The 15,324-nt window shown below is 41.0% G+C and overlaps 1 protein-coding gene across 3 annotated transcripts in view; it reads right to left on the reverse strand.

Annotated features, from left to right (window-relative positions):
- The window catches only part of MAPRE2 (microtubule associated protein RP/EB family member 2), a 123,450-nt gene that overhangs the window by 11,999 nt on the left and 96,127 nt on the right, over positions 1 to 15,324 (reverse strand). For all 3 annotated transcript variants that reach the window (XM_069957643.1, XM_069957642.1, XM_069957641.1), the window contains 2 exons: positions 13,986 to 14,131; positions 9,802 to 10,015 (listed from right to left, as the gene is read on the reverse strand). In XM_069957643.1, the coding sequence (XP_069813744.1) occupies positions 9,802 to 10,015; positions 13,986 to 14,131 (360 nt within the window). The remainder of the gene's footprint in view (positions 1 to 9,801; positions 10,016 to 13,985; positions 14,132 to 15,324) is intronic.

The following is a 15,324-nucleotide window of genomic DNA, read 5'->3' on the forward strand; positions in this document are numbered from 1 at the left end:
CCTAGAGATGGTTGTGCGTAAAAATCCCAGTAGATCAGCAGTTTCTGAAATACTCAGACCAGCCCTTCTGGCACCAACAACCATGCCACGTTCAAAGGCCCTCAAATCACCTTTCTTCCCCATACTGATGTTCGGTTTGAACTGCAGGAGATTGTCTTGACCATGTCTACATGCCTAAATGCACTGAGTTGCCGCCATGTGATTGGCTGATTAGAAATTAAGTGGTAACGTGCAGTTGGACAGGTGTACCTAATAAAGTGGCCGGTGAGTGTATATCTTTATGGGAAACTGTTTAGTATAACTTGTCATTTATTGAGTGAAATCTCTGAGGGTTCCATGCTAAAGAGTCCAGTCCATTAAGTGACACCGCCCACTGGACTCCTTAACACAGAATGATCGGGGATTTCAATGAACATGTTACAAGGTAAACTGAATCTTTTCCCATAAAGATATATATCAATCTGCTCAGTTCTTCCTGCTCTATAACATTATGTATATAGATTAGATAGCATTGTCTTGGTGACAGGTTCCCTTTAAGAAAAGATGTTCATTAATACACTAATGGGGTATTCCCATTTGAGACTGTTATCTGACCTGCAGGACCCTGTTCCAGCTTCCCTTTATGAAAGGGAAGCTGCAACACTTTAGTGACATGGCTATTCCTCCAGGACACTTGTGTGACCAAATAAATTATTATTATTTTGGAGCTATGTAAATGCATACTCAATATGTTTGAACTTATTTTTATGTCGCTATCCAGCAACATCCCTAGTAAGCTAAAACTTCCTGACAGACTTTCTATAAAACACATCAGTCGAACAACTGTGTACAAGATGACTGTCTAGTCTGAATCCTGATAAGTAAAACTTGTTCAAACTGATAACTAATGACTGTACTATATTGAAACTTATATTACATGTGATCAGATTATGCTACTGACAGGTTTACATAAGAAAACCAATAAAAAAAAGTTTCAATGACTGACGGTAGGTTGCTTCTACATTAAGGAATGTCCTGCAGAAGAACTGGTAACTCTCCTTATTACAGATGGTACATTATTCTCACGAAAGAGCAGAGAGACCCAAACATGTAGGGCCTTCTGCCAATTTTATTTTTCCCTTTCAAGCAGTAGGTGCTTATTTTTAGCAATCCCTTAATCTAGTGGCATTTTCCAGACACTATTATGAGTCACTAGGCTCTCAGAGAGTACCTTCAGGGGAAAATGGGGGCGGAGAAGACTGACTGTACCATCTTCACTAATTCCCATGTGCTGTAAGCGTGGCATGAGAAAATTTCCTCTATGTTTAAACCATTTATGTGACCTTTACTGTTATCAAAAAGCAGCTCATCCTAAAGAGACAGTGAAAAAATGTAACAAGCCAAGCACATCTCCCTTTGGGTAAGTCATATAGGATAGCAAAAACAGCAATTTCCAAACTTGGCTTTTACCCAAGATAACCTCAATACGTCATATGTACAGACTGTATGTCAAATGATTAAGACTGATTAAGAGGACTGTAGACCAGGGAAAGGCAGATGGATCTATAAGACCAGGTGATCTACACAGTGTGCAGCACAGACTTCTTCTGACAATAAGAATCACCCAAGGAGATTCTGCCTAAGGGGCCTATTCCACGGAACGATAATTGGCCGAATCGGCTCGATTTGGCCGATTATCGCTCCATGGAATAAAAACAACGATCAGCAGTTGACAACGATTATCGGTTGATCGTTAATATAGGTTTGAACCTTTAATTGTCGGGCGCCGACCGCACATCGCTACGTGTAAAAGTGACGTGTAAAAGCGGTGTGCGGATGGCGACTGACAATTTACATTACCTATCCAGGCTGCAGTGCTACTTTTGCGATCGTCTTATCCTCAGGTCCCGCGCGCTCCAGCTTCATAGCGGCCTGTCTGAGCTGACAGGCTGCTCAGCCAAACACTGGCCGGGCCAGCTCAGGTAGGCCGCTCTGAAGCTGCAGCGCACGGGTCCCGGGGAGAAGACGACCACAAGAGGAGCCCTGCAGCCTGGATAGGTAATGTATAAAGTCTAAGCAAGGGCTGCAAGGACGTTGGTAACTATGTCCATCCAGCACTTGTTAAACGATAATCGGGCCGTGGAATAGGCCCAGTAAACGAGCACCGATCTATCCGATCGGCGCTCGTTTACAGTTATTATCGAGCCCCCATGGGCCGGTGTAATAGTACCCTAAACACTAAGAGACCTGAATCCAGATAGCCAGCTTACACTAATAAAGGTAAAATAAGCGGACTCTGGAACATTCAGATAGCTGTAGTTGTCCTACGGAGAAAAGTGGAGCATATAATTGGTATTGGAGTTTGACATGCTAACCATATTAATGATTCAGGAATCACAGATGTTAATTTGACTGAATTATACAGCATAAGAAAGAATTGCTATGGAAACAGTTTCCTTTTAAGATTTGGAGTCTCATTAACCCAATTAAAAAATAAATTAAAAAATGTGCTGTATTTAAGGATACATAATCCATCTCTTTCCATCTCACTAACAGCTATAATATTAAAACTACCTGCCTAATATTGTGCTTGCTCCCCTCATACTGCCATAACAGCTCTGACCCATGGCGGCACGGACTCCGCAAGGCTTCTGAAGGTGTCCTGTAGTCTCTCAGATATTAGCTGCAGATCCAAGAAGTCCTGTATGTTGTAAAAGTACAGCCTCCATGGAGCAGACTTGTTTTTCCAGCACATTTCACAGATACTCGATTGGACTGAGATCTGGGGATTTTGGGGCCATATCAAAACACAGAGAGAATGAACTGTATGTCTTCAGAGCTGTATACAGAGGAATCTCACCAAGCTACTGTACAGTACAATAGCAATTCTGCCATCTAAAGAAAGATATCATCCCCGAAGATAGTATCCCGGGGGTAAATTACTATCAATAAACTATTCTTTTCTTACCTTCTCAACATATCTTTTAATGATATATCTCTGTTCACTGTTCTGCTATTGGTCTTGCCAGTCCCAGTTAGTCCAAGCTACTTACTGTACCTGTACCAAAAGTACAGGACAAGAAATAGTTCTCTCCAAACAGGAGACATCCCATCACATCACGACCACTGGATAGCTAGACACTTCTTCAGAGTAGGCCCAATATGGAAGAAAAATAGTTCACGTTCCATTGCATGCCATGTATGTGGATGGTAATGTGTAGTCTCAACACAGCTGAAGTCAGGAAAGCCAGAGAAATCATGCTTAGTGCTAGGCAGCAGGCTCCCCGGGAATCTGGCAGGTTATGCTTCCTTCATTATTAATCAGATACAGCATACAGCAGATTTTTTGGCACATCACCGACATTACAGCATTCGTGCCATCCTTTACAAAATAAGACAGCTGATACAAAAGAACAGTAGTTCACATTCCAGTGCACAGCATATTAAAGCAAGGTAAGTCTGTTCATGATAACTACCAAGCATGATGGGTAATACCTCCTTTATAATTAAATAGATGCAACATGCCAGAACAGTGACCCCAGTCTCCTTAGTCAGCGTTCTAGTCTTTGATCCTTGTAATGGCGCAAACAAAAAATCCTCAGTGACTATGCAAAGAAAGAGAGCCAGATAACTGCACTGATCTATAAAGGGTACGTTGGGTATGAGGGTATGCTGCCCATACACCGCAGACTAAAGACGGCTTTGCAGACTATAGCCAACTGTCTATTGTGTATGGTGCCCCCGACTCACTCCCATTGATGATGCTGTTGCAGAAATGGTATTAAAGAACAGTGTGCTCTAATTAAATAACAATAATAATCGTTTATGTCCTTACTACCCTTATGCATTATTGTAGAACAGTATATAACAGGTACAGAGATTAGCTATGCTGAGGCTATTGACTTTAATGTAAGAGATTTGCAGGTTGTAGTCCTGGAGGAAGCCTATGTTAATCAATGGTTAATTGGGGTAGAGATACTTTTTCCAGGTTCTACATCCAGATGTGCAGTTTACATGTATGTGTTTTACAGAGCACTGAACTGAATACAGATCCAGTGACCTGTACAGTCAGTTCTCAACAAATTATAGATCTCAGGATAAATCCAAGTGTGTGTAAAATACTAGCAGAAAACTGCTCTTTTCTAAAACACTCTTTAAAAGGGGTTTTTCCATCACAGTCAGTTACAGCATATCCACAGGACTTTGTAAAACAGCCTGCCTAGCTGCAAGCAGGCCGGAGGTTTCTGGTCAGTTCCTGTCTCGGCCAGAGATGTCAGCAGAGAGCACTGTCTCAGACTGAAAATAAAAAAGCATTTCCTGCAGCACATATAGTAGTTAATAAGTATGGGAAGACTTGAGATTTTTTTCATATAAGGAAATTATATATAACTTTCTGACACTAGTTGATTTGAAAAGAAAAAGATTTTCACTCTGACAACCCATTTAAGAGAAAGTTCAGCAGCTCATTATACAGTTGACTGGTCCCAGGGGCGGATTAACTTTACTATAGGCCATGTCATGATGTCCTGATTTGTGCAAAATTGCCATAAAGAAAACAGTGATTTTTTGCAAATCATGGTGGAAGTGTAGCCAGGAGACAATACACCACTAAAAGTATAAGTCTTTTTGGGTGGTCATGGGCCCCCCAGGAGCTCAGGGCCCCGGGCTGCCGCCCCAAAATGACCCTATTATAATCCACTACTGGCTGGTCCTGCCAATATCAGGCTAATCCCCTTCCATAATTAAAAAAAAAAAAAACATACCAGCCTAATTGGTTTACTATGAATACAGCCTGTAGAAATAGAAAATAGATTAATAACTTTATTAGAAACAGGGAGTGAACAATTGTAATCTGTATAAAACACTGTGGGATATCTTAGTAGTGTAAGGCTAATAGGAAGTAAATAATGCTTCCACACCAAGGGGAGATTTATCAATTGCGCCCCTGGCATACTCCAGGAAATAGTCGCACATTTTTGAAAAAAAAAATAAAAAACCTTTGCATTTTCTCCATGATAAGGTTCTGACTCCGGAGTGGATTTTCGCGCCCGCCATGCAACACAGGTTCTGACAGATTTATGTGCGCAGGGCTTTATAAAAACCAGTGTACTAATACACAGCTCTTGATAAATCTCCTCCATGAGTGTAACGTGTGCCGCACCTAGCAGAGATCTGACCAGCATTAGACTCTGTAGAGCAGCTTTTAGAGCACTTGATTAATTACTTGCAACTCTTTACCCTCCTCCATATGTTGTAGTCAATTTTAGTATGAAGAAGTCATAGATAAACCAAGTAAAATCATTGGATTCCACAGAGTAGAAGCTAAAAAACCCTGCATACGCCATCACACTTACCTAATATTTTTTCAGGCAGAATTGCTGCTTTCTCCCAGAACATCACCTGGCTACATATCTTTACAACAGCCTGTACAGTATTGTGCTTTCCAATGGCAAATTATTACCTTCTATAAACTATACTAAAAGTCTGTTATACATCAGCCAGTATACCGTATAACAAGTATTCTCACAATATCAATAAATGACAAAATGCTTTACAAGATACATGTGATAGCCTCTATGATAAAGTATATCCTTATAAAAACCATGTTCATCTACAAATCTCTAATAACACTACTTAACCTTTATAGTACAGCTCATCCTTTAAACATGTGCAATACACTATCTAATAATGGGGAGCATAGCCTCTGCATACTTTTCACAGTGGTATTGCTTTTAGTAGCTCCATATGATCCACTGTTCTCTGATGCTTTGTACATATAAAAGGGACATTTCCTGTCTTCCACTCTAAACATTTCACATCACTCTCAATGATCCCATCCACTGTGGTCAGTCATGTTTTAAGGATAGGAATGCAATAACTGCTGTTGGACAGGCACTTTGTATCTGGACAAGTTCCAGTTCACATGACTGCATAGTTTTTCTACTGAAGGCAGGATTACCTCACACACAAAGGTATGTGTGTATTATTTCCCACCAGCACAGAATCCCCCCTACCCCAATCTGGTATTACTAAAAATATATGTCCCATATGGTAAAATAGTGAGGTACATAGTTACAGGCTAAGACTAAAAACTAAAAGAACTAAGAAGAACAAGTTAAGGACTTGTACTAGACAACTGTCTAGAGCTAGTCACAGAGATGACAATGTTGATCAGACACTATTAACCCCTTACGGTCAGTCAATTTTCATTTTTGCGCTTTTGCTTTTTCCATTTTATGTTTAACAGTCTATAGCACTTGCATTTTTTTACCTACAGACTTATATGAGCGCTTATTTTTTGCGAAACCAATTGTACTTTGCAATGACAGGCATTATTTTTCCATAAAATATGCTGCAAAACCGGAAAAAATTATTTGCGCTGTCAAATTGAAAAAAAAAAATAAATAAATTTGTTTTGATTTCTGGGAGGTTTGCATTTACGCCGTTCGCCCTGGGGTAAAACTGACCTCAAGTTGTTACGATTACAATGATATGTAACATGTATAACTTTTATTTTATGTGATGGCTTTTAAAAAATTCAAACCATTGTTAACAAATGTATGTTCCTTAAAATCGCTCTATTCCCAGGCTTATAGCGCTTTTATCCTTTGGTCTATGGGGCTGTGTCAGGTGTCATTTTTTGCGCCATGATGCGTTCTTTCTATCAGTACCTTGATTGCGCATATACGACTTTTTGATCACTTATTACATTTTTTCTGGATGCGCAATTTTGCACTTTGGAATCACTTATTACATTTTTTCTGGATGCGCAATTTTGCACTTTGGAATTTTTTTGCGCTGACGCCGTTTACCGTGCGAGGTCAGGAATGTCATAATTTAATAGTTCGGGCGATTATGTGCGCGACGATACCAAATATGTTTATTTATTTATTAATTTATATTTATAAAATGGGAAAAGGGGGGCCCGGCACAGGCAGAAGAACGGATCTCTTCCCCCCCCCATGCGATCGCATCACGGTGGGGAAATCCGTCCCACTAGACACCAGGTACATGAGGTCTGAAGCCCTTCAATGCAGCTGTCAGGTTTGACACTTCATTGAAGTGCTTAATTAGCCGGCGCGGCAACGGGACCCACGCCGGCTAATAGAGGCACTGAACACCCCCCGCGGCACCATGAAGTACCAGCTACGTCATGGGTCACTAAGGGGTTAATGTGCACACTTCCTTACAGGACAAGCATGAAATAGAGAACAAGGCCAGAGCACCTATCACAGGGAGAATAATAGCGACCAGACAGAAAATCCTTCCTTCACTCACAATAGTCAGATCACAAGAAAATTACTTCCAGTCTAGGCCCCCTTGTGACTGTACTTACCAAAACAGTAATGTTGTCAAATGGGAACTGACAACTATATACTGTAACCAGCAAAGTTGATTAGAAGCAGTGGCGTATCTACTATAGAGGCAGGGTAGGCAGTTGTTATGGGGCCCGTGCACGAGGGGGCCCGGGGGAGAAGTTAAGAGTGTGTGTCCTTCTGCTTAACCCCTTATGTACTGCAGTGTGCAAGTGACCCAATATTTACTTACATGCTGCATCACAAAAAAAAGATTAAAGAGGGTACATCCTCTTTAATCTGACCCAGGGATAGATTGGCAGCGTCACAGGAAAGCCGATGCCGTGGACCGTTTTTTGAACTGTAGCCCGCTTCCCGTGTACGGCGTTGTTCTATCCACGGGTCCTGGGTCGGAGCTGAAACACAGGAGGCGGGCTGGCCCGCCTCCAGTGGGAGGGAATTCCCTCCCCTCTATGATGTGGCTTCATAAGAATCAATGGAGCATGTCATACAGGGGCGGGGGATTCCGCCCATCAGGGGCGGGTCGGCCTGCCTCCTGTGCTTCAGCTCCGGCCGGGGACCCGTGGATAGAACGGCACCGTACACGGGAATCGGGCTGCGGTTCAAAAAATGGACCACGCCAACGGCTTCCCCGTGACGGTGCCGATCTATCCCTGGGTCAGATTAAAGAGGATGTACCTGATGGTACATCCTCTTTAACAAGCAGAAGACAGAGATCTCTGCTTCACTGCACTGATAACCTCTGACCTTTGTTCTCCAGCTGGCAATCAAGTAGGAAGGGAAAATGTGCAGTGCACCAGCAGTAAAGCAGATTATATATATATATATATATATATATATATATATATATATATATATATATATATATATATATACACATACACACACACACACACACACATACGCAGTGCTTTGTGTTGTGCGTAGGGGAGGGCCCCTTAAAAATGTTTGCTATGGGGCCCCATGAATCCTAGCTACTCCCCTGATTAGAAGCAGAGAAAATGGGCAAATGTAAGGATCCGAGGGACTATGACAAGGGCCAAATCACTCAGTAATAGCAAACATTGCTGAAAAATTGCTGAAGATGGATATGATACAAAGGTGGTGGAGCAGACAGGACATCACAGTTTGGTGTATAGCCTCAGGACAGTCAAGGGGCCCATGTCTGCTCATCCCTGTAACTTCACTGCTGAAAACGTTCATAAACTATGGAGGAAGTGTGACCAGGTCTATCAGTCACATTTTTTTTACATTATGTAGACAGCGATGTGTGTTTAGTCTTTTTCTGAAGAAGAGATGGCACCAGGAAAAACAACAAGTGGGCATGTTCTGCTGTGAAATTTTAAATCCTAGTACTCATGTGGATGTTACTTGAACATGTTTAATCTACCTTAATATTGTAACAGACAAGTACACCCCTTTAGGGCTAAAATATTGCTGGCACTAAAAGGAATAGTTTAAGGAACATTACAAAGAGTCTTACATAATGACTTGGCCTCTAATATTTCCAGATTTCATTATGACAGTACCTGTGGAGTGTGCTCACAAAGTACAGTGGGAGCCTAAAGTCCTTGTATGCAGCAGCCATTAACATAACTCCAGCCTCCAGTCACTGACAGCTTTCTGCCATTGTTGTGCATAAGAAGAAAACTATTAATCAGCAGCGCTTGGAGCCTCAGAAATAGTATGGACTGTATGGCGCTTGCACATGATAGAGAGGATCCATGGGCTGCACCTGATATACTGTGATAATGAATGCTGATAAGTAACACAGTGTTATGATCAGTGTGACTGTCACTAGTTTATGTTGCCCTCAGACAGGCTTTCCTTGCAGTATTTAAATAGTATTCAAAGTTAAAAAAAAAAAAGTTTATACCAATACATTAATTTTATGCAAATATCCTGCAAACATACTTTTCAACATAATAAAGGTGTCTGTAAAGTTCTGAGAATAGATTTAGGAACATTCACTTGGTTTCTTTTTTAAGACAATCAAATAGATAGATAGATAGATAGATAGATAGATAGATAGATAGATAGATAGATAGAAATACAGTTGTCACAGTGACTTTTTGTCAGAAAAGAAAACAGAGGCGACTGAAACAATCATGGAATCCAGATTCCATTTCATCAGTCTGAATAGGAGGTCATATAAGGTGGCTTGGACCCTGAGGAAATGCACATTATATATGCCATGACATGACAGTGCACCAAGGGGATAGTGAAATTCAGCTAGAGTCCATGGAGGAATGATGCTTACAGCAACTCACATTCTTCAGGCATTACAACTCACAGGCAAAACACTGTCTAAGGACATGAAATACCCTTCCCAAAATATGATTCAGTCACGCAGCTCTGTACCACCGAGTGTCCATGTACCATAACAGAATCAGAATCTCCTGTCTATACTTCTTTATATAAAACCATCTCTTTTGATCACAGACATAAAAGATTACTAAAAAGATGTTTAGCTAATAAAGATGAAGTGCTTTGATCTAGGTCGTACCTGCTGTGGGAGAGTTGGCATGATGAGACTTTTTTGGCAGGTTGAAGATCTGTTCGCCGGGATCTGGGGGTGGTAGAGCATCTTGTCCTTGCCTGGCTTCCATGGGATCATATTCCTTTCCATCATAGTTAGCATCAAAGAATTTCTTAAACCACTGAATAAAGTCCAGGTTGTCTTGGAATCGTCCTTTAACCAGCTTTTCTACTGGTATGACCTGAAGAATAACCAGTAATAAGGAAGTTAAATGTAAAGGTACATTGAGGAATTTGCTCAGAATTTTAAGTGGATTCCACGTAAAAAAAAAAACAAGCAGAATCCGGTCGAAATTCCTCCCGTTAAATATAAACAATTCTATTTTATATTGTGTAAAATGGGCTTCCCGCTCATTCGTGCACATGGCTGAATTTTCCTTTAGGAAAAATCCATTGCGGATCCGTGTTCCGCCCAAAGAAATGACATGTCAATTCTTTGGGTGGGTTCCGTTAGAAAAATCCTATAGAAGTCAATGGCTCTTGAATTGTGCTTAAATTCTGCTCAAATTCCACTCAAATTCTGCAAGAGCTCAATAGGCGAGGAATTCCAAGCAGAAAACTTATCCTCTTGAATTCCTTGCAGAATCTGCGCAAATTCTATAGTGTACCCTAACAGTCGATCATGTAATCAAGTATTTAAAAAAAAGTTCAAATGCTTAAAGTGAATGTACCACATTAATACATATAGTAGGTTTTCCACATGACCTTATCAGCACTGCAGCGCTGATTCTGCCTGTCTGGTGCTGGTTTTAATCTGCAGCCCAGTTCCTGATATTTACAGTACATAAGATAATACAGTCATCTGGTCTGATGAGTTTGTAGGCAGTGCAGGGCTGGGGGAATTCAGAAGGCATGAGTCACCAGGAGCGGACGCATCTATGCACTGGGGGCACTGGACCCCCCTGCAGTGCACCAGAAGACGCCATAATCATATGTATAAAATGGTGAAAATAGCACTGTCCGCAAACAATAACATGCATTTTTGAGGGGATAGACCACTAAGAAATCCTTTATGCGGTAAAATATGTAACGTCCACAATATAACTTTAAGAATGGCGCTGAGAAGGGTGACAAAATCACTTTAACTCTTTGGCAGTTATGAGAAATTAAAGGGGAACTATCAGCAGGAAAGACAAATCTAACCTGCTAATAGGACCTTACAGCGCCCGGGATGCTGATGAGGGAGGTATGTGTGTTACCTTCCTCCTCTGCACCGGTCCTGCACTGTTAATCTGTATAATCTTCGCTCCAGTGCACTGTTAGGAGCCCTGCCGTGTCATCAACGTGGTAGTGCCTTTAACGGTGCACCAGAGGGAAGATTACTCCAACTAACAGCACGGGACCGGCGGGGAGGAGGAGGAGGGTAACACACATACAGGACCTCCCTCATCAGTGTCCCGGACGCTGTAAGAGGCTATCAGCAGTTTTGATTCGTCTAAGTTCCTGATAGTTTCCCTTTAAGCCTGAAAGGCAATTAATATAAAACTAAATACAATGAGGGATATAACAAAAAATGTCTAAACAGAAAATGTTCCATGATGCTCATAGCAACCAATCAGAGCTCGGCTTTTATTTATTTATTTTCAAAAACAGAATAAAAAAGAAAGCATAATTGTTATTTGTTTAGTATTTGTGAATGATCCCTTTCTGGCTTCACCACTTACCAAGTTGCAGCAGGAAAAAATAGATAAGCACATCTTAAATGGACTCATTATGGCCAATAATTACGTTATACTAGATCTATTTTTCCTCTGTACAACTGAATTATATTCTAGTCTGCAGAACTAGTTCACCCAGTATGAGAATCAGTAGACAAAACACTACTGTTTATCTTGTGAGAGCGAGATAGTAAGAGAGTCATGTTAACAAGTGATAAGTAATCTTCAGCCAATATATTTTTAGACTACTACTAAATGGGTAGTCACCTATTCATACCATGAAATCACATGGAGTATTCACTGTATACGAAGTAAGGTTTACCTGTATATACATATGAAGGTGTGCTAGGCAAAGTCACATAACTAACGCATGTATTACACTAAATGATTATCGGCCTTACTTGGGCGATTACCGACCTTTCAGGTCAATAATAGTTTAGTGTAATAGCACATGTTGAAAGGCCACGATCAGCTGACATGCACAATGCTGGTTGATCGTGGTCTTTCAAAATGTTAAAGATTCAGGTTTGTTTAGCAATGGTCTGTTCAGTGTCGCTCCATTTAATAGAAGTGGTGGCAGCAGACTACTGTTGACTTCAATGGGCCTCGCAAACAACTTGCTCCATGTAGTAGAAGTGGTGGCAGTAGACTGCTGTTGAGTTCACCCAAACGATCTAAGTATTGTTCTGGCAACCCCTCCCGCTGCCCCCAGTTTGCTGTCTGTGCATGTAATAGTGATGAGCTGACAGGTGGACGCTCGCTTCCCTTGGATTATCTTACTTAGATTACTTTGTAATACTCCCTTAAATCTGCAAACCTGTCCCAGTTTTATTAAAAAAGTAGGAACAGACACGTATTACTGGTTATGGTAAAGGTGCTTGTTTTGTGGCTGCAGTGTTGGTGCAGTGTGCTACTTCTAGGGTTGGCACAAAAGTAAATGGGCCAATACTGCCTACAAATGAGCCATTAAATAGTTTATTTCCTGCTAAAACTCAGCAATGTCAATGTGCTTAAGGTGAAATTTCTCATTTTGAAGACACGGAGCTGCATAGTAATTATAATTCCCTAATATACTTCCATGACATTGATTTAAATAATAGAGGAGAATGTGAATTCTTTTGTGTGCTGTCCCTGGTGCTGTCAGCAGAATACAGGTGCCATTTAATGTGCCTGTATTCTGTCAAAGGCAGAAACAAAGGGACTGATGTGATGTGCCGATCTGCTATTTGACTGGCTGGTCTCTTCAGAGAATACAGGGTGCGATAGCTGCTTTCACTTTTAACTCTCCCATACTTCTAATATAGGCAATACAAGTAAATATGGCTGATAAATGCTGCTGACATTTAATTTCTAGGATTTGTGTTTCTGGAATGAGAAATGTAAAAATGCGAAGGAGAGCCATGGTACAGAATGTACAGTGAAATTTCAGTACTTCCTTACATAGCCATTGTGCACAGCTCATACCCACCTAACCTGTGATAAGGCTCCATGCTCTATACAACACTATGCATAGTCAGTACTATACAACATACTGGGCATAATTGTCCCTGGCACTCAAGCATCAATAAAAAGCGCATTTTAACCAGTTTGCAAGTGGGGAAAAACAGTAAAAAAAAAAAAAAAAAGCTATAGTAGGGATGAAATTTAATCTTTTAACTACTATTATCGACAGTCTTTGCTGGTCACTAGTGGAAACAATCCTTCTGTATTTTAGGAGTAGTGACAGTCTTTACGACAGAAGGATCCTATCTTGTGTTTTACAGTTCCCTCTTCTGCCTTTAGGCTCGGCCTCCTGACCTCAGGTTCATTCCTCTGGTTTTATGTGATGCTGCATTCTTGAACTCTGCGTGTTCTCTATCTCCAGGCAATCTGCTTGCTGTGGTGTTTTCAGCTTTATGGTATCATATATTGTTTAGTCCTTGTGCATTTTGTCTTGTTCATTTTGTTCTCGAAACGTTAATAAAGATGTAGGTATCTCTATTAGATATCCTAAGAAGGATTTTTCCACAGCTCACGGCCACCCCCCCACCCCCCAGCACTGGAAGCTCCCACTACTCATGTTGGGATATGTTGAGCCAAGAAGGCAGGTAAAGAAAGACCTCTGTATACTGTAATACATAAACATGCATACAAACAAGTCTCACCTGTACCTACTATCATACTATATGTCCAGATTTCTGCAGAGCAATTTTCCATTAACACAAAGGGTTACACAGCTTTAAGAAATGTTGTATAAAATATAGCCCCAATAAAGAAAGAGGGCCAGTGTAACCATGCTTACATATAACTTACTGAATGACAGATGCCTGATCTCATGTAGACTCAACAGCCCTGCAATTTTCCCAGGAGATGCTGGTGAGATACAAGTCATGCTCTGGCACTTTGCCACCTACTATTTTAGTCATTACCCAGCCAGACTGCATTTTCCCAAAACTTTCAGTAGACAGCAATAACAGCGGGAACTATGAACTAATTTTTTCTGCCAAAATTATACCTTATCGACATTCATTCTTTTAAATGAGGCTTGCAGCAGTTTGAAGTTGTGAATGTACTCGTGTTCCAGCTTGGCTTGAAACTTGACCTTCTTTAGGCTTATGCATCCTGGGAAGAGCATATCCATAAACTGGCAGTAGGCAGCACCTGTGGAGAGAAGCCAGGAGAATCATACACATGGTCTTAACAGATTGGAAAAGTAGTGTGCTGTCATCACATAGTCATCAGGCGTGCTGTCCAACTCCTTATGTAGGAGAACACTTAATATGTTCTGAGAAAATAAACATTGTTGTTACTAATATATCCAATGGCAAGAAATATACTGTCTGGGATTGCTTATGAGAATTTCCATTTTTCTGCAATTGTGCATTTTTTTTTTGCAGAAAATGCTTTCACTAAAGACAAAGTATATACTGTAAATAAAGACTAGATAGATTTGTGGTTCTAAAGGCCCTATTACATGGAACGATTATCGGCCATATTAATCGCCCCGTTTAATAGAAGGCAACGATCAGCCGACATGAAAGATGTTGAAAGACAAACGACTGTGATAGCAACGATCTGCTGCCCTCTATGGGTTACCGGACGATCTAGCGGTCACCAGGGCAGCCCTACCGCAGGCTCACCTGCACTTACCCGCTCGCTGCCACCACGTGTAATAGCGGCAGCAGCAAGCTGGGAACGAGGAGCAAATAAGCACTGACAGCACTTATTTGCTCCTCTGTGTCGCCCTGTGTAATAGAGGCTTTAGTCTGAGCTATATTTACCCCTGGAAATAAATGCAATTTTTTAAATGATCCCAATGAACAATTAGCGAAGAAATAATGATGATTTTAGGGTCAGATGTAAATCAATGTTCAAAGACACATGAACGATTTTTCAATCAATGACTGTAATTACACAGGATGATTATCGTTTAAATTTGAACAATATAACGACTTTTCACGCGATAATCATCCAGTATAATAGGACCCTAATAGCTGTTGGCCGCATTAACATTTGGATATCCCTCCTGTTCACCCCATGCACATGTATACTAGGCTTGGTCGACCATTCAAGTGTTGTGAATGAAAATAGTACAGGTAAGCCGCTGCCAGGCAGCAATGGTGGTGGTTAGTCTTCTGGAAAACAAAACTGGTGGGCAGCTAAAAGCCAGCAAGGCCAACCCTTCATTTCCTTCACATTAATGAGTTTTCTGGTCGGTGGGGTAAGCAAACTCTGCAATAGCTCTTGGTCCAATGTTTGTGGAAAGAGCCAAAAACCTCTACTACCAGCTTAACCTTGAGAACTGAGCATGCAAGAATTTCTTTAAGATATTCATAAGAGAAACAGATTGCTGA

The sequence above is a fragment of the Dendropsophus ebraccatus genome, chromosome 2 (genome assembly GCF_027789765.1).
Source record: "Dendropsophus ebraccatus isolate aDenEbr1 chromosome 2, aDenEbr1.pat, whole genome shotgun sequence".
NCBI lineage: Eukaryota > Metazoa > Chordata > Amphibia > Anura > Hylidae > Dendropsophus > Dendropsophus ebraccatus.